We start from the raw sequence: 20135 nt of genomic DNA, 5'->3' as shown, positions 1-20135 counted from the left end.
CAAAGGGGGTCTCCCTTTGATGCTGCCAGAGAAGTGGCCTTTTATCTCCCATTCTCTCAGCCATTTCTGTTTGCTTTGTTCAAATAAAAAATGAGAGGTAAAGTTACAAGTGAAGAGAACAGCAAAACCCTTTCATGGGAATATAGTGACGCCTCAGGCTTGATGAGAGTGAGGCTTCTCCACCTTAACTTGGCCCTGATGCTGGGCCACATGCAGGTAGACCTCTGGATCACAACAATAGCCACATCAGATCAAATGTACCGTTGAACCCAAGAGACTGAGAGAAAGAATGTGGATAGAGCAACACTGACTTACCAACACTGTTGACAGTTCTTCATTATCAAGTGTGTTCAGTGTGATTACACTCCTGTTGATGGAGATGGATCAGTAGAGTCTTGTTCCAATCGAGACAACCCTATAGCCAAAAAGAAAAAAAAAAACATAGGAAGGAAAACCTCTTATAACTAAATTTAGAAGGAAAGTAAAGACCTACAAATACGCTCTATCTCAACATTTCACTTAAGCATGTTCTACTTGTGTCTCAACTACCTTTTTTATAGTTTATTTTTATGAATTAATTATTTTAGTATCATATAAACACGGTCAGTATTCCATATGAATGGTGAGAAATCTTGATTTTTTTTTAACTAAAAAGAACTACACCTAACAGCAAAAAACTAGTAACATCACAGGTACCCATAAACAGGAGAATGGATAAATAGTGATACATTCATACAGTGGCATGCTATTCGGAAATAAAAAGGAATAACTTATTGATAGCTGAAACAACATGGTTGAATTTCAAAAATATTATGTTGAATGAAAGAAGCCAGACCCAAAATAATTCTTACTGTATGATCCTACTTACATGAAATCTAGAATAGATGATATTATCAAAAGTGCTAGAAATTAGATTAGTGATTGTTTCAGGGATGGGGAATTGACTGAGTAGGAGCATAAGGAAATTTCTAGGGTGATTAATATATATAGTATTATGAGAGCATGGGTTACATAGATGTGTACCTTTGTCAAGCTTGAGATCTGTGTATTTCCCTGTGTGGAAATTTACCTCAGTAAAAAATTTCAACAGTAATTTTAAAAAATGAGAAAAGTTAAGAAATAGGAGACATTTATGATTCATAACTTGAGTTAAAAAGAGTTCAGAGAGATGGAGAGACAAAGTTAAAAGAACTTAAAAGTAAGTAAATTTTAAAAAATAATTGAAGTTTTCTTAAGAGATGTCTTTATCCTCTAAGCAGTTAGAAAGTCAGGAAGAATCTTTGTTTTGGCTTACAGATTATCCCGTTAATGCTTGTTTTCTGAAGATCACAGAAGGAATCCAGAGCTATAATATCACTAGGCTATGATGTTCTAGTGGGAAATGGGAGACTGTTAGAAAACATGATGATAAATAGCAACTTGAAGACAACAGATGTTTCCCCTCCAGCACAGTAACAATAGCAGAGATGTTCTCTTCAGCAGAGATCAGGGAAGAACAAGAGTCACTCATCAGAAGAAGCATCTTAGATGAGTAAGTTGTGATGCCAACAGGGATATGAGACATCAAGAAGAGAGACACAAATGAAGTTGTCTCAGATCCTGTGGCACATGAAGACCGCTGCCAGTTGGCTTATCATACAGAAAGCCCCACAATTTACAGCTCTGTGGCTGGCACTGCATAGAGTTGCTTGAATCAAAAAAAGACTAGAACATTTCCATTTTTATAGGTTAAAAAGATCACACTACAGAACTAGAGAAATTGAGATCACAGACTCTGCTGCATCTGATAGTCTCTTCAAAATCCTAATTTATTGGAGCAGTTACCCAGAAATGGAGCAAAAAGATTGGTGATTTGGTGTATTAAAGTTTATTTTCTTTGAGAAAAATAATTATCTAAACAAAGACCCTAAAACGACTGAAATTTTAGTATGGGGGTGAGTTATTCTAGCTGATTCTTTATTTATTCAGTGATCAGTAGTTTAATCCGTGTAAGATAAAAGAAGTCAAGCAAGCAGTAAAACTACTTCAGAGTTCCTTAGTATCTTGGAGCCCCCATAGAAAACAAGAGCAGAGGGGACTCCATTTAGTAGACAGGTGTGAAAACTACAATATAAATGTAGTTTCCAGGTAATCAGAACAAAGTAAATCTGATGACCAGTGTCACTGGGGGTGGGGGGCGGGGGGGAGTAGATAGAAGTACCTCCACGTTGTTCAGTGTACAACTGGCCTGTGGGTGGTAAGCCTGTAAGACCTGATGGGTGAAGGAAGCACTCACCATGGGCATCAAGGTCTGCACATCACTGCTGAAGGATTTCCAGGGGGCCTTTGGTTGTTGTTGTAATGATGACCACTTGGAATCATATCACCTAATATGCCATCTTACCTATTTGACATGAAACATATACCTTATAAGTTTTCAGGAGCTGGTGACAAAGGGAGACTGTGAATGGGTAATAAATATCTGCAAAATAATATTTTATCTGATGACTTACCTTTGCCAAAACCTCTAATATATCCCTGTAGTTTGGATTGTGGAATTATAATTCAGTTTTAAGGTTTAATGGTCCAATATTCTGATCTTTGTTAAAAGTATACTTATTATTTATTTGACTGCATTGGATCTTAGTTGTGGCAGGCAGGATCTTTAATTTTCTTTTGCAGCATGTAGGATTTTTGTTGCAGCATGTGGGATCTAGTTCCCAGACCAGGGATCAAACCCAGGCCCCCTGCGTTGCATTCAAGGAGTCCTAGCCACTGGACTACCAGGGAAGTCCCCTGATACTCTGATGTTCTGTGCGTCCTTTTCTACTTTTTCTCTTCATCTTCTTGACCTCCCCTTTTTCTACTTTTTCTCACTCTCTCTTCTCCTTTGTTAGTAACTTTTTTCTCTTATTATAAAACTCTCCTCTAACCTTCTTTTTCTTGCTTCCTCCCCCTTCTTCCACTTACCCTGATGTAATTGCTCTAGGGAAAACTTCATCAACAATAGAAAGGTTAACCAGGAGGTGTCCTACTATTAAAAAAAGGTGCGAATCTGGAAGCTTATTATTTCCTTCTTTAATCTCTGTTTTTTATGACAGAAATAAGAACTCACTCAATGGAATTAAATGTCAAGTACATTTGAAACAAATGAGAAAATATTTCCTCAAGCAGCGTGTAGTAGAATTCACCATAGTAGGAGGTCAGAATATTGCATTCAGTAGTAGGGTATTAGAAGGGATATTTTTAATTCAAATAATATTTGTCATTATAGCTGTTAACAAAGGAGAAATTAAATTTTTAAACTCCCTGATGAATAGGAAGAGTTCTCTTACCTTCCTCAGTGAGAAGTAATGAGAAAGAATGAACTATAAATGGAATTTGTCATTTTCATATTTAGAGCATGTGTTAGTTCCTTAGAAAAAAAAGTCATGACATCGTTGAAGGTAATATTATTCTCAGTCTTATAGAGTGGACTTTCCTTGCTGTTTTTCTAAAAATATTCCATATTTACAAAGAGAAGAGAATTCTTTGAGGGTTTTTCTTTTTTTTAAGTGTGGTCTTTCACAAGTAAATAGTCATGCCTTTTTACTATAAAACATCATCTCTTTGCTATAAAATATGGTCAAAAGTTGAGTGTTCTGCTTATTGAGGTTTTTTTTTTTTTGGAGTATAGTTGGTTGCTTGTTGAGGTTTCAGTGGAAAGTACAAGGAGCTCCAGTGTCTCCAGATGAAGTCAGCTGACTGTCCAGCTCCCAGATGGCTGACAGGGCCCTGTTTACTTTGACAGATTCACCAGTCCCTGATCTAGCCTTGCCTTTCAAACTCACACATTAGATTATCAACACATGCAGTATGAGCTGTACCTGGGGAGAGAGACTTGTTATCTTTGGGTCAGGAAATTATAAGAGATTTCTCTTTTCTCTTTCCACTTTTAAAGTACATTTTATAATCAGATCAAATATTAAAAGTATTTTAATATCTCTGTTCAGAAATGCTGGTGAATAGACAATTGACTCATAGAATACCAGACATTGCCTCCTTTAGAGGCAATAAATTACAGAGAGATAATACAGTGTCCCCAGTCTTGGGGACAAACAGCATGTATCCCAAATGAGAATTTGATAACTGATTGTCACTGAGTTTCCAGATGATTAACTTGTTTCAGCAGAGTGACTGACTAAAGGCTGAGTGATTTCACTATGATCTAAAAAGAAGAATGAGCCATGTAATTAGACTGCTCTTGAGAAAATAGTATTTCGGTTATTTATTTATTGTTATCAGGATGATGTCACCACCAACCATTCATAAATCTCTGACTGTTCGATGGAGCCCAAGTTTCTCATTAATCCTCCTCATCTTTCCAGTGTCCTGAAAGTCCTGTGTGAGTCTCTGTAGGACATGGGGACCACAGGGACTCCGGGGACATTTCACTTCAGCTTCCTCTGTGCCTCCTGAACAGGGACTTTGGCACGTTTTCTAGCCTAATAAATTTTAACATCAGGATTAAAAACATAATTATACCTTCAGAAGTGTGCTCTCTACAGCACAAATGCACACTGAATATAATTTCTAAACAAAAACAGCCACCTAAATAATTTTTTAAAAAAATGGAGTATTGACACCAAAATAACAAGTTTCAAACTGCCAAGGAGCTTGTTAGAGTGAAAACCAAATCTTGGCTCAAAGCATTCTTTTTCTTTTATGTTTACAGTTTAATCCACATGTGTTGGTCAACAAGTACCTGCCTTCATCCTTACTGATTCCTTTATGGTTTTGTTGGTGGAAAAAATGATAGTATGATAATGTGTATATAAAATAGGGATGAATTATCTAAGGATGTAACATGACCAAAGGAATATTGAATCTGCTTATGTACTTTAGTCCAGTAAATTCATTCTGAACATTTTCTATGAAGTCCATGACATTTCTTTTATTTTTGTACATTTGTATTAGCAAAGCAAAACCCCTTATCCTATAAATGAAAAAAACAACTTTTAAGAAAAGATGCTAGGTTTTCCAGATGAACTCTGATAGCAAAAATGATGAAAAACATTTTTGAAATGCACATGATTTTTGTAGAATTGGAGTTCTTTTCTTTTCCTGGCTGCATTAGAGTGGAGTGGGAAGGATATTGGACAAGGAGTCAGGAAAACTGGCCTCTAGTCTCATTTTATAATTTGTAAAATGAGGGGGTAATGAAACTCGATGATACTTCAGATGCCCTCCAACTTGAATGCCTAATGATCTGTGAACTCTAGTAATAGATAAGATTCATGTGGTACCTAAGCATGTGATAAATAGATTCAGAGAGAGAGCTCAATAAATTCAGGCTTTGCATGGTCTTTGGGGATAGCAAGCATTTCCCTTAAAATGTCTTTTAATCATACTGTTCATGAGAGTATATTTTGAGGTGGGCAGTTCATATGATGTACTTGGTATTTGTCAGATTCTTATGTTCTGTTTTTCATATTGAGAAAAAGAAGGCAGGGGGAGTAGGTTCTTAGATTAGAGAAATATTCACTATTACTTTTAAGCAGAGAAGCAATTCATTTCTAATCCTTAGCTTGGGAAGTCACATTCCTTTTTAAATTGAAAAACAAAAATCTGTTTAACTGAAATTATTTAAAACTTCCTCTTTCCATTAATCTCTGAAGACTATGTTACCTTACTTTACAGAACCCATCATTTTCTTGAACAAATTCAGTTCGGAAACTACAGGTTAAGATGTTAGAAATAAATAGCCCTTTTTTGGTGTTTGTACCACTAAAGCTCATCACAGTGCCTATAGGTTCCTAGCACAAGTTTGTTAATTATAATAATGAATTAATGAATGATAAATTAGTAAATACACCATTGGCAGCTAAGAGTGGATTGGATTTGACTACCCAGAGGGATGTGTTTTCAAAATAAATTACAAGAAATTATGTTGACAAACCCAGTCATACTGTGAGAAATTCAAGCAAAGGGCATTTAAAAGACCTTGATGGGAAACTAACAGATTTGTTTCATTAGTCCTTGGTGAAGCCATTGTGCCTCCAGGTAGCAACAGTTCAGTGAGTAATAGCTGGTATTTCAAGATCTTTAAGATTCAACCGGGTACCAATGCCTTTTTTAATTTTAAGTTTCTGGATCTATAAAGCACATCACGGAAGAAAAAGGTCCAGAGGGGTTGTTGAGCCAAGTGGGGAGAATGCTGTAACTGATTACCTTTTTTGTGTGTTTATTGGTTTTTTAACTCCTGTTATTCCACAAAATAGAAGTGGTTCTCCAAACACATCAAACATCTACTATTCACTGGTTCCCTAGTGCCAGGCTATAGGCACCTATGCTAGAATCATCTTTAAATAATATACAGATATCTAGGCTACACCTGAATCCTATTTAACATAAACTGTGGATGATGGGGATTTGAAATACATGTGTTTATACAGATATTATTTTCCTGATATACAGTTGATTTGGGAACTGCTGATCAATATTTATAGATAGAATGATTGCTTTGAGAATTCAAATATCAGGCCTCAGACTTCACACCAACAGTGATGATTTTAGTTTAGAATTACTGGAGGAAAATGTCAGATAGTCCTTGTGAGGGTTGAACAATCTTGTAATTTCTCTCTGACAAAGCTTATTTTTCTTCTGAGTCATTTCACAATGCCTTGGAGGACAAATAATCCTCATCTATCACTAAGAAGCCCACTATGATTTTGATGTTACTTCTCTGTACTTCAAAATCACACTCCTTGGGGAAAATTAATGTATAGTTTTAAAAATAGAAAAACAGTAGTAAAAAGTTCATGTAACAGATTCTCTGTGGGGGGGAAAAAACCTAACATACTTGTTTTGGATGAAAATGTTGGAAATCCATATCAAAAATAGTTAAAACTTATGCTAACATTTGCATCATGCTTGCTCTGTTTGAAGTGTGCCAGGCTCTATTTGAAGTGCTTTAGACCTCAAGCCTTAGGGCTTCCCTGATAGCTAAGTTGCTAAAGAATCCGCCTGCAATGTAGGAGACCCGGGTTCAATTCCTGGGTTAGGAACATCTGCTGGAGATGGAATGGGCTACCCACTCCAGGATTCATGTGTTTTCCTTGTGACTCAACTGCTAAAGAATCTGCCTGCAATGTGGAGGACATGGGTTCAATCCTTGGGTTGGGAAGATCCCCTGGAGAAGGGAAAGACTACCCACTTCAGTATTCTGGCCTGGAGAATTCCATGGACTATACAGTCCATGGGGTCCCAAAGAAAGTGGACACGACTGAGCGACTTTCACTTTTCACATCATGCCAAGCATAAAATGGTGAACAAGAGACATATTCGTTGCACCATGAAGCTACTACTGTCTTTTCTAACATAAAGGACATTTTATTAGAATCTTTCTTTACAGTAATCAAGCAAAGATTTCAATCTACTAAGATATGAGATACTACTGTTTCTCCAAAATTCCATGTCAGAAGTTCTCTGTTTATTCTTAAAAAAATCAAAGCTTCTTGACATTGTTGATCTTCTTTGTGTGGGAATATAGCTCAAAAGATTAGAATTTTTTTCCATGTAATACACATATAGGAAATATGTCTATTTATTTGCCAAGTTTTTACTTATTGTGCTTCTGCCTCTTGGCTTTATGAGCTTTGTGATATCTTTTCATACCTTTGCCTTTTTCCTATTTGAATAGGACTTCCTGCTCCTTCTTTTCTCTGAGATTAGCAAACAACTGAAAGGGTCTGATACAACAATCTTCAAAAACGAAGGATGTTTGGCACCTAGAATGTGAAAGTCTTTGAAAATGTCCTCTCTGCATGAAATACAGCTCTCATGCACTTTGAGGTTCAGACTAAGAAAACATAGTTCAGTCTTTCTACATGTAATGAATGTAGGTTGAAATATCATAATCCCAGAGCATTATAAATGTTACTGTAAATATGCAAAGTCAAATCCACAATATTTGTATTGTCAATTTACACTGAAGACATGAATATATTTAATTTTGATATTCTGTTCTAAGATTTTATTAGCCACTTCATAATAATAAGGGAAGCAACTAAGTAAATTATTTGCAAGTTTAACATTAACTCAGTATCCAAAATTTGTTGGATTAGAATTTGTATTTATTTAATATTATTATGTGGATTAAATACAATCTGATTCCATTATTTTTTGCATGATATATTTTGTAGACTTGCACATCTATTTTAGGACAGTTATTTTAAACATTGATGTTAATCATAATTCAAAAGAAAAAGGTTTAAATTTGTAAAACACCTTTGGATTTCAGAGATATATGGTTTTAGTTCATTATATAAGTGTATATAACTTTGCTTATCTTTAATATTAGCAAAATACTTGTATTGAACATAGTTTGTTATGTAATAATTGATAATACTACTAACTGCCACTATTAAGTGCCTACTATAAGATTAGTTCTGGACTCTGTGTTTTATATACATTCTCTCATTTAATCCTCATGATAACTATGTGATATTTAGTTCAGTATTATTATCTTCATGTTACAGATGAGAAAACTGAAACTTTGGGAAGTTAAAGTAACCTCCAGTGCCAGTAACTGAAAGAACTAGGATTGAACTTCAAGCCTTTCTGTTTTCATGCTTCCTTAACTTGTCACAATACAAAATACCATTACCTACCTGGAAATGTTGATTTCAACTGAATAACAATATCTATTACATCTTTTGAGTGATAAACCACTCTGTGCTACTTAGTTCGCAGATTGAGGTTGTGTTCTGTGTTCCCATAGGGTGGAATGTAACAACTGTGAGACTGGAGAACAGTGTGGTGCAATTATGCATGGCAATGCTGTCACCTTCTGTGAGCCATATGGTCCAAGAGAGTTGGTAAGTATGTGCTATTTATGTACATTATTCCAAATACATTGTCTTTACTGAGTTTTTTTGCAACAAAGGTTTTCCTACTCAATTCCAATTCAGATGAAAATGTGCAGTATTACTTATGAGTCCTATTGCAAATATCTCAAATTAGGAGGAGTGATTTTAGTTTATTTTCAAATGTAAAAAAATAAAGAATTTAGTAAAAAAAATTGGCAGCATCAATGGATCTCATTAAACATGGCACGTCATATGATTATATGGCTTTTTAAAACTATGGGTATGACATGCATGACATATGATATATACAAGAGACAGGTATTGTATATATAATATCTACATAATTTGTTACTTTATAAGTCCTTATATAAAGCTTTACTTTTATACTTCTTATCTCCTTGCAATTGAAAAATGTTAGATGAACAATTTTATCACATTATTTTTACACTTTGTTTCCTAATCACCTAGAAACTTTAATGAAATATTTAAAATGAAAGAACAGACTAAAGAAACCAGTTCTTAAAAAAGTTTGGTTTATGCCAAATTGTTTGATAGTAGGTTATTTTAATTTAGATGATTAGACTTTGTTTGCCAAAAATAAGTCTTTGGGTCATGTGTAAAATGCAACATGAGCATTCTAAAATTGAAAGCAATTAAATCATTAGCCATCAAATATGACTAATGAGCCTTTTGTTGTCACGTGGTACTTCTTTCTGGCACCAAGACCACATTCATTACACTTTCTTGAAAAAGGATGTATTCTTTTTCTTGAAAAAGCTAATTGTTGTCTTACACTTCAAGCTCAGTTTCTTTGTACCTAATGTTCTTTCTGCAGCATCTCTTATGCTTTGCCTTTCAACTTGAGTTTCAATGCCTCTCCTTTTTTCTCCCATATCTTCCTTATCATGCAGCTTTTAGTAACAAGTTGTATTTTTCACCCCTCCATCATACATTATGTTTCAAATTAATTAATTGTAAAAGTGGCCAAAGACTGCCTTCCACCTTAAAAAGGAGGAAAAAAACCTAGCTAGGTAATTAAAGGAAGATTTAGTTGTCAAATTGTGAAAGTCAATTAATTTTTATAACATGGTTCTTATTTTATGCTGCTTGAATACCCCTTTCATGGCAATAGATAAATTTAATTTATTAAACATACGAGCTTCAGAACGTTGATAAATTGAAGAGTTTTTAGTTGAAATTAGAACACAAACAAAATTAATTGGATGCAAATTAAAATAATAGGTACTCATAATTCAAATCTTACAAGGTGTTATAATATTCCTGCAAAACAAATGTGACTGTAGTGAAAGTCTTCTTGAAAAAAACAGATTTGCTAGTACATCTTAAATAATATACTATGACTGAATTAATTATCTATAAACCTTAAAACAAAATTAAATTTTTGTCATAGTTAATTGAGCTTAGAATAAATGACCATTGTAGAATGTTCTCCCCACTCAGTAATATTTCAGGAAATGCTTGGCCAATTCTTTTTTGTTTCTAATTAATGAGAAATAAACATATCTAAGAATATAATGCCAGAATTCATATTTCTGTAGCATAGAAACTGAAGTATCTAGTTTATTTGATGCTATATATATTTAAGTCTGATAATTTCACTATATTCCAGTATATTGACTATTAGAGTTTATATACTCAGTGGGCTAGTTTTGAATTGTGTTATATAATTAATATAAGATTAGCTTTTCAACCAAGAAGGAAAATATTCAAAATAATTATCTTCACCCAAGAAATGAAAAAACATATACAGATTTATGTTTACATCATAAGTATTTCCCTAATATGAGTTGTGTTGTAGACTTAAAGGGAACAAAATGAAGATTCGTTAACAAAGAATGACATCTACATTTTATACACTAGGAACTTCCAGTTTCCAGTTATTTTTATACTGTATTAGTATCCCAGGAGCAAAAATATATATTGTATCTAAATTGTGTTTACAGAAAAAAGATCAATCAAAAGAAAAGTGATGAATTCAGTTGTCAGTTAACAGGCTATTATCCACTAAAATTCAAATATTTTCACTTCAAAACTGAATCCAGTAAAAACTGTTGTGCGTGAGAACTGATGAAAGTTATCAGCCCCCAAATATCACTTTTAAAAGTACATATGTATACTTTAAAATTTTTCATAAATCCAGTTCTTACTGAAACTGTGAAACAAGGAACCATAGATCAAGGCAAAGAACTTTGGTAGGCCTAATTTTTTTAAATGCCTAAAAGAGCATTTCCATTTTACGAATTTAGTCAAATGGCTATTTCATTTCAATAAAAGACAAAGCCTGAGAGAGGAGGTATCTGCTACCACATGGGCATACTGTGCATTTGTGTTCCCACTGCTGCTCTACTGCGCAAGCCTCACGTGTTTCATTACCTCAGTGAAGTCTCCATGTTTCAGGGAGGGCGCTAACTTGATTCATTTTGCTAGTCTGAATTGAAAGTAATGAGGAATTCATTTACCCATTCCTCTAAGAGAAAATGTGCTCTCTCAGAGCTTAAAATAAAATTAGTTATGTTACTCTCCATTTTTTAAAAAATAAATTATTTACTCAATTTTTCTCTCATATTTGGAAATGTGTTTTAGTTACAATGAGGAGTTTGGGCTAAAACAGGATTAAATTCAGTACAAATTTATAGGGAAGAAGTGTAGAATGAACAGATTCAGCCTGCAGTGAATTCTTCAGATTCATTTGGTGAACATACTAATTTTCTATAATTTGGAGTTTATTTCATAATTTAAGAACAGTGAGATTTGGTAGTGAAAAAGTCCTCTCTCTGATATTCATCAGTTCAGTTCAGTTCAGTCGTTCAGTGGTGTCCGACTCTTTGCGACCCCATGAATCGCAGCACACCAGGCCTCCCTGTCTATCACCCACTCCCAGAGTTCACTCAGACTCATATCCATCGAGTCAGTGATGCCATCCAGCCATCTCATCCTCTGTCGTCCCCTTCTCCTCCTGCCCCCAGTCCCTCCCAGCATCAGAGTCTTTTCCAATGAGTCAACTCTGCATGAGGTGGCCAAAGTACTGGAGTTTCAGCTTTAGCATCATTCCTTCCAAAGAACACCCAGGACTGATCCCTTTAGAATGGACTGGTTGGATCTCCTTGCAGTCCAAAGGACTCTCAAGAGTCTTCTCCAACACCATAGTTCAAAAGCATCAATTCTTTGGCGCTCAGCTTTCTTCACAATCCAACTCTCACATCCATATGTGACCACTGGAAAAACTATAGCCTTGACTAGATGGACCTTTGTTGGCAAAGTAATGTCTCTGCTTTTCAATATGCTATCCAGGTTGGTCTTAACTTTCCTTCCAAGGAGTAAGTGTCTTTTAATTTCATGGCTGCAAAATCATCAAAATCTCTTTAAGAGGTTCTTTAGTTTTCAGAATGGCTGATGTAATAACTTTGCAGACTGAAATTATGTATTTGAACTCAAGAATAATAAATAATTTATAATACCCAAATGTAAATATAGGTGAACAGATTTTATAGGCAGTGCTTTATTGGTTTTTTTTTTCCCCTCTTCATCTTTCCTATCCTTTCTTGTAGCTGACAATTTTACTAATAAACTAAATTAGGTCAAGGTAAAGGAATGAGAGTCAATCATTCCAATAGTCCTTAGCTTCCCTGGTGAAGAAAACAAATAATGAAATCAATGACTAATCAAAGTCTAAGGTAACCCTCAGTTAGCACATGTAATTTGAAATTTGGCACTATTCCGAGTGATTTACTGTTTGCTAGCAGAGGTCACAACTGTGAAACTTGATCATCCAGGTGACACAAGCACCATTTATTACACCCTCAGGATAAATATCAAAGACTCTCATATATTTAATGCACTAGCAATAGCAATAACCATGGTGCTTTTAGCTTATATAATGCCATACCATTGTTTCAAAGAACTTACATTCAAGAGTATTTCATAACTCATCTGGGAATTACTCAGTTACATAAAATCAGAGGAGGAAAAGAGCATTCATTCAGTTTTTGTGAAAAATTTTAAAAATTTCCATGTGCCTCTCTGGACTTTAAGATCAGATTTTCCAAGTGGAAACCCCTGAGGGTAAATAGACTCTAAAAGTTATGGGGGAGGGAAAAAACAGATTTCTTTTAACCTTGTAGGGCATTTGGTTCTGTCCAAGGCATCCATGAGACATTTGTTCTCTGAAACATTTGGTAGATACCAAAAGGTCTTTGAGATTTGGTCTATCCAAAATGTCCATGAGCTTGTTTGGTTTATGTTAAATGGTTTAGGACACGACCAAATATTATGGACTTTTTGTAGAGGACCAAATGTCTTTTGGACATATTGGACAGGACCAAATGTCTGCTAACCTCTTTTAAAGAAAAAAAGGAGCTAGTATTTTTGTTATCTAAAGAAATTTCTATTAGTGCATTTTTCTCTAATGACTCTGCTGAGAGGAAGGAAATAGGAAACAGAGTTCTGGACATGGTGGGCCAGTTTTTTCTTAAATAATCTGTGACAGTGAAAGATTTAAATAGATAATTTCATCTGATACCCTGACACCAGTGATTCTTGCAATGGTAAAAACAAATTAGGAGCTGATAGCCATACTGATATCTAGACAACTTATAAAAAGGTCTCTCTTGCCCTCCCCTTTGTTATCTTTTCTGTTTCTTCATGAATGTTAAAGCCACATAATTAAAACATACACTCCAACACCGCTTTCCAAATTGTGTTGTAGAAATGGAAAGCACAATTCGATCTTTTGATATTCACATTTCAGCTGAATTTTGGCACTTCAAGAAGCTTATTCACTGTTTGTCCACCAGTTCCCACAGTGATTCATGAACTGGCTATCTCTTAACCCTTCTGCCATGGTGGACTCCATCGTATGAGGGCTACAAAGTCCAAGAGTATTATTATGACATTAAGAAGACTACTCCTTCTGCCATGTTTAAAACATAGTTATCCACTTCCTATTTTATTGGGTTCAGTCATAGGATGCATCCCTTACCTTAGCTCATGGGATCAGAAACCCAACAAGAGTCACTGAAAATAAGAACCAAAAGAAAAAAGAAAGAAAATGAGAACCTTATTTCTCACCTTACTTGAGCTGGTATGGGTCAAAGTAACTGCTCCATAGAATGAATGAATGGAAAAAAAATAATTTTTTAATAAATTTTAATTTATTTAAAATTAAATAAGGTACCATTCCTTTTCCAGAAAGGGGAAAGTTATTTAGGCATGCTTTTTCATGAAACTAAAGGAAAATAATAGCAATGTGTTGGAAGAGTATTTCTACCCCTATAATTTGATTATTTGGGGGAGGGGTAACAGTTTTATTGAAAAATAATCCTCATACTCTACAATTCATTCATTTAAAGTATACAATTCAAGGTTTTCACCTTAATCACAAAATTATACAGCCATTACCACAATCAGTTTTAGAACATTTTTATCATCCTCCAAAAAACTTCTGTATCTTTTACCTGTTGTAATTTTATTTACTTTTCAAAATATTCCTACTCTTCTCATATGTTTTAATTTTGGCCCCAGTTTTTGTTTGGTCAATTTTTAATGACATTTTTATGGGCCCCAGGCCTACTGATGAGGAATGAGAGAAGGGTGCAGTGAGTAGAGGGGGCTGTGTTAAATGCCTGGTAAATTACACTAAAAAGAGTTTTAAACAAGACCCTGAAAAATGTACTGGGAGTGCCTAAGTGAGGATCTCCCAGAGAAACACAAAACATATTGACAGAAACAAGCTAATCTCTGGATAAATATAACCTTTGTTTATGGCTCCTTTCCATCCTCTTAATTTTCACTCTCCCTCCTCCTGAATCTTTTGCCTCTTTCTCCTGCTTTCTATCTTGTCTGATTTTGGTATATTCCTTTTTCTAGATTACCACAGGCCTTAATACAACAACAGCTTCTGTCCTCCAGTTTTCCATTGGTAAGTGTTGTTAGCAATTAAGCAATTTAACTGGAAATGTTTGTTTTAATCATTGTGTTCCAGCAGGATTATGGTGCAAATGCTTTTAGATTTAGAGAAAAGTAAGTCTTAACACTGCAGTAAATAATTTAAAACATTTTTAAAGTGAAATTTAAAAAAAATTTAAATGCTGTTCTCATTTCTCTCTGGCAGCAAGTGGCATGTAAAAACAATCCAGGTAATCCAAAACATTTTAAAGGTAGTTACATGTGGATTTTGAGTGTATTGGAATATTATATTACACAGAATGACCTTACTAATTGTTGTATATTAATAAATAACATGTGTGTTTCCAAAGGGAATATTCTAAGTAAAGAAAGATATTGCCTTCTAGATGGGGGCTAATTTTTGGTCTTGGTTTTATAACATGGACACCTCCTGGCCTCTCCCCATGACATGAGGACTGCTGACAGCCATGCCTCTGAGATGGCACCCTCCACTTTGGACCATCTTCACTGTCATATCTTTGGGGATCCACCACTAGCGGAAGAGCTGTTTCTCTCACTGTGCTTCTAGTCCTAATTGCAGAACAGCGCTCTTGCAGCCCACGGTAGTTGATTTCCTAAGAGCAATTTTCTTTAAGTCATGTAGTTGTCATTTTTCCCTCAGGTTGCACCCTTTAAGTTTCTGTTAGGTATACTGTGAACCTGCTTGTGTACAATTTGGACTCTTCTCTTCTCACATTGATAGCATTACCTCCAACAATTTGCTAACTATTCAGAAGTCCTTATGTGGCCATAAGGAAAGCATTAACAAAAAAATAATAAGGTTTTTGGTAGGAAGGTTTTTTTTGATATATTAGCAAGTATATAATAAATTTTCTATAATGAGCATATAAAACTTCTATAATCAGAAAAAAGAGCTAATTTTTTTGAAGTTGTAGTGTTACAGAAGCAGGATTTTTTTCAACTGTAGCATGACAGGCTAGTGTAACTTAGAGATTCTTAACCAGAACAAATGTGTTTAAATTCATTATACTACTATTACAAAATATAAGCTAGATTTTTTTATTTATCAATAGTCTGAGCATTTATTAATAATAATTAATATATTAATTTCAGATATTATCTTTAAGCATTTAAAGAACACAAGAGAATCCTCTTTTAAAATACATGCTCACAATTCTACTATATTTAAACTGTATTCAAGGTAGCAGAGATCCAGCACTGATTAAATTATCCCTCCTTCAAGGAAAAAAGATCTTTTTTTGTAAATAGTAAGGAGTATACTTTTGAGCCAGCATAGATTCATTTCCTCACCTTTCAGTAGCTGAGAAAGGAATGTTTATCAGAGAATAAAGAGTTTGGTGCCGGAGACCCAAAGCCCAGAAGAAGCACCATACCCAAAGGCTTGAGACTAGACCCAAAAAATGTAACTTGGCAAGAATCATTGATTTCTCCACAAGTCAGAGGGTTATAGCCCAGCAGGCCAGAGTGTTGCTTGTATTATAAAAAGCATGGATTTGAATCCTAGGCTAGAAGACTGGAAGAGTAACAGAATCAAGGAGTTACAAAAAGATGGATAGATAGATGTCAAGTTTGTAACTAAAAAAATACACTTCTAATTTTAAACTAGAAAAGTGAAATTTTAACATGTCATTGTATGGGAATGAGACAAAATATTTAGTTAAATAAATTATAATTTACTGCTTAGTGACTTCATCAGGGAATTTGCTTACTACATTTTGAGGATAAAAATTCTTGAGAACTAAGAAGTGTTAAGGTGGCTGAGAAGCAGTGTAGTGGCAAACCATTAGCTATATGATGTATGGTGTTGTGTGGTAAATAGGTATAATAAGCAGAACTTTTCCGAAATGATTTTGTGTATCTCATGATGAGTGCTTGGAGTACTATTGTTCTGTTTGTATTTATGGTGTGAGGACTAGACTGGGGCACACACAGAAATTACAGACACGTCATAATTGTATATATTCATCCTGAGTTTTACAAGCCCCACAGTGACCAAATACCAAAGTAGCAACCTCAGCCTAGTAGCATTGCATTTATATTCTGTTCAAAATTTTTATTAAGTGTGTTATAAAAAACACAGTATGTACACAGTTCAACGTTTATATTTATTTGTGTCTTGTGAAACTTTAGAGTCACTTCTTAAGAAGTCTTCTGGGATGTTAAATTTTCATTGTATATCGTGATGATTCAGATATAATATAGACCACTTTCTAGGGGATTCTGTCTTTATTTATGGCCTCAATAATAAATTATGCCTATACAACCACAACTGAATAAATTATTGCCTTGATATTTTTATATTGCTCTTGTAAACATTTTTAATTACATCATAAGCATTATCCAAGAGAGTTCCAAGTATCTTGTCTTTAATTACTAAGAAGTGTCTTAATAAACTCTTGCCATGTCAATTATTAGCACCAATGCTATGCCAGTGTATCTTTCTAAATACATACACACACATATACATACACACACACACACACACACATACATAGATTACAGACTATCTTCACCAAATGAATTTTTAAGTTAAAACATCCTGAAAACACAGTCCTGAAGTTGAAATTTACCAGGTTATCAATAGCTAAATTGTCTTGAAAGATGTCCTAAAATACTCTTAGAACAACTTTTCATTTTTCCATTTCAGTGAAAGATCTCATATCCATTTCTGTGCTAGGCATCGATCTGCTACAATCCTCACTTGATTCATTAGATTCAACTGGTGGAATTTATGGTTGTAGCCTTAGGGGCACTTACCTATTTCCTTTAGATTTCCTCTGAGACAGGAAGAAAAATTTGAGATGGTGCCCTTGCAAACCATTATTTTACAGGTTCCTCCAAACTCTGTTTTCCTAAGCAGGATCCTGGGTCCAGGGGAAGTGCTAGTAGTGCTTTGGACTCGTTATTCATTTAACAGAATCTCACTGAGTATTTTGCTGTCTCCTTGGGCTTTTCTGGGTTAAAGTTGACTATGGAAAGACAAAAAAGTGAGAAAACAATATTTTATAGTAGTGCTTAGTGATGTGGTGGAAGGCTTTAGATGCATATGGAGCATGCAACCTCTAGAGAACTGCTAGATTGTTGTAAACATAAATGGACGTGTCAGGTCCCTGTGGTATTAGGTCCTGCAGAGTAAAGCGATTCAGGAAGGCTTCTTAGGAGAGTTCCTGAAAGTCAACAACATGAGTCATTGGAAAGGATGAAGTTTTTCCAGTTGAGGAGATAGAGTGACATAAGCAAGGCATAAAATGGGAATCTGAGTTCTTTCCTGGAGCAGAAAGACTGGCTAAGGAAGGCTATGAGCAATGTAGCATATAGTTGTGTCCATCTAAAGAGTTCATGTTCATCAGCTGGGAGTTTTAAATAGGCAGTAGAGGTCAGAAAAGTTACCTCTTTCTCTCTTAAGCAATAAAGAAATATAATGAAATTAATTCTTAATATGGGTGATCTTTCTTAAGAAAGATCAGTTGTGTTAAGAATGGATTTGTCCCTTCCGTAATATAAATCTACATTGATTTACTCAACACGAGCTTGCCAAAGAATATACTTGTTCAATTTAGCCCAGATCTTTTTTCCAGATTAACAGAATCTGTTGGCTAAGTGGGGATTGAAGGTAAAGCATTTTAAAAACATACATCATGAAGAACTTTTTGGCTTAGGAGGTGTATCTGTCTTGTCCATCATGTTATTCTCAGCCCTAGCCCTCAGCCCTAGGGACTCAAAATTAGAAGATGCTCATAAATATTTCTTGCCTGAGTGACAAGAAACTATTACAGAGACATCTGTAATATTATGTAACCAAGTGCTAAATTGATGTGATACAGACATTTCATGTCAAGAGATTTGGGGGAAGTGATCTGAGGACCTCAATCAATGGAAAAAATAATCCAGAAGAAAACAGAGAATCACCAATAAACTGTGCTTTTAGTGAAGCCAGTAGACAAAAAATACGTATCCATGTGTTTAATCAGTTTGTTATTAATGAACTAGCTAGAATCTTTTATTTGTTCATAATTAATAGAGTTGATACCTTTTTTCTTTGGTTTTACTTATGAATATCCTAAAGATTTGGGGTTTTATAAGTATGTGTTTGGGCTTCACTAGTGGCTCAGTGCTAAAGAATCCACCTACAATGCAAGAGTTGCAGGTTTGATCCCAGAATCGGGAAGATCCCCTGGAGGAGGGCATGGCAACCAATTCCAGTATTCTTGCCTAAAGAATCCCATGGGTAGAGGAGCCTGGCAGGCTACAGTCCATAGGGTTGCAAAGAGTAGGACATGACTGAAGTAACTTAGCATGCACACACACACACAGATGTTTGTGTGTGTGTGTGTGTGTTTACTGCTTTTTCATTTGTTTTTAATCACCTTAAACAAAGTAAAGGCACTATGTCATGAATGTTTTATATTTACAGATTAAGGTATGAAAATGCCTTTCAGTACAGTCACTCAGTCGTGTCCGACTCTTTGCGACCCCATGAATCGCAGCATGCCAGGCCTACCTGTCCATTACCAACTCCCGGAGTTCACTCAAACTCATATCCATCGAGTTGGTGATACCATGCAGCCATCTCATCCTCTGTCATCCCCTTCTCCTCATGCCCCCAATCCCTCCCAGGATCAGAGTCTTTTCCAATGAGTCAACTCTGCATGAGGTGGCCAAAGTATCGGAGTGTCAGCTTTAGCCTCAGTCCTTCCAATGAACACCCAGGACTGATCTCCTTTAGGACAAACTGCTTGGATCTCCTTGCAGTCCAAGGGACTCTCAAGAGTCTTCTCCAACACCACAGTTCAAAAGCATCAATTCTTCAGCACTCAGCTTTCTTCACAGTCCAAGTCTCACATCCATACATGACCACTGGAAAAACCATAGTCTTAACTAGACAGACCTTTGTTGGCAAAGTAATGTCTCTGCTTTTTAATATGCTGTCTAGGTTGGTCATAACTTTCCTTCCAAGGAGTAAGCATCTCTTAATTTCATGGCTGCAGTCACCATCTGCAGTGATTTTGGAGCACCCAAAAATAAAGTCAGCCACTGTTTCTCCATCTATTTGCCATGAAGTGATGGGACGAGATGCCATGATCTTAGTTTTCTGAATGTTGAGCTTTAAGCCCACTTTTTCACTCTCCTACTTCACTTTCATCAAGAGGCTCTTTAGTTCTTCTTCACTTTCTGCCATAAGGGCGGTGTCATCTGTATATCTGAGGTTATTGATATTTCTCCCGGAAATCTTGATTCCAGCTTGTGCTTCTTCCAGCCCAGCATTTCTCATGATGTACTCTGCATATAAGTTACATAAGCAGGGTGACAATATATAGCCTTGATGTACTCCTTTCTTTATTTGGAACCAGTCTGTTGTTC

At 35.3% G+C, this 20135-nt stretch overlaps 1 protein-coding gene across 6 annotated transcripts in view; it reads left to right on the top strand.

The window, feature by feature from the left end:
• RELN (reelin) overlaps positions 1-20135 on the top strand; it is a 558501-nt gene that overhangs the window by 274017 nt on the left and 264349 nt on the right. For all 6 annotated transcript variants that reach the window (NM_001206458.2, XM_005205336.5, XM_059885396.1 and 3 more), the window contains 2 exons: positions 8741-8837; positions 14715-14766. In NM_001206458.2, coding sequence (NP_001193387.1) covers positions 8741-8837; positions 14715-14766 — 149 coding nt within the window. The remainder of the gene's footprint in view (positions 1-8740; positions 8838-14714; positions 14767-20135) is intronic.

Source organism: Bos taurus, chromosome 4 (genome assembly GCF_002263795.3).
Source record: "Bos taurus isolate L1 Dominette 01449 registration number 42190680 breed Hereford chromosome 4, ARS-UCD2.0, whole genome shotgun sequence".
NCBI lineage: Eukaryota > Metazoa > Chordata > Mammalia > Artiodactyla > Bovidae > Bos > Bos taurus.
The sequence above is the reverse complement of the archived record's forward strand: the minus strand, read 5'-3'. Positions and strand labels throughout refer to the sequence as shown.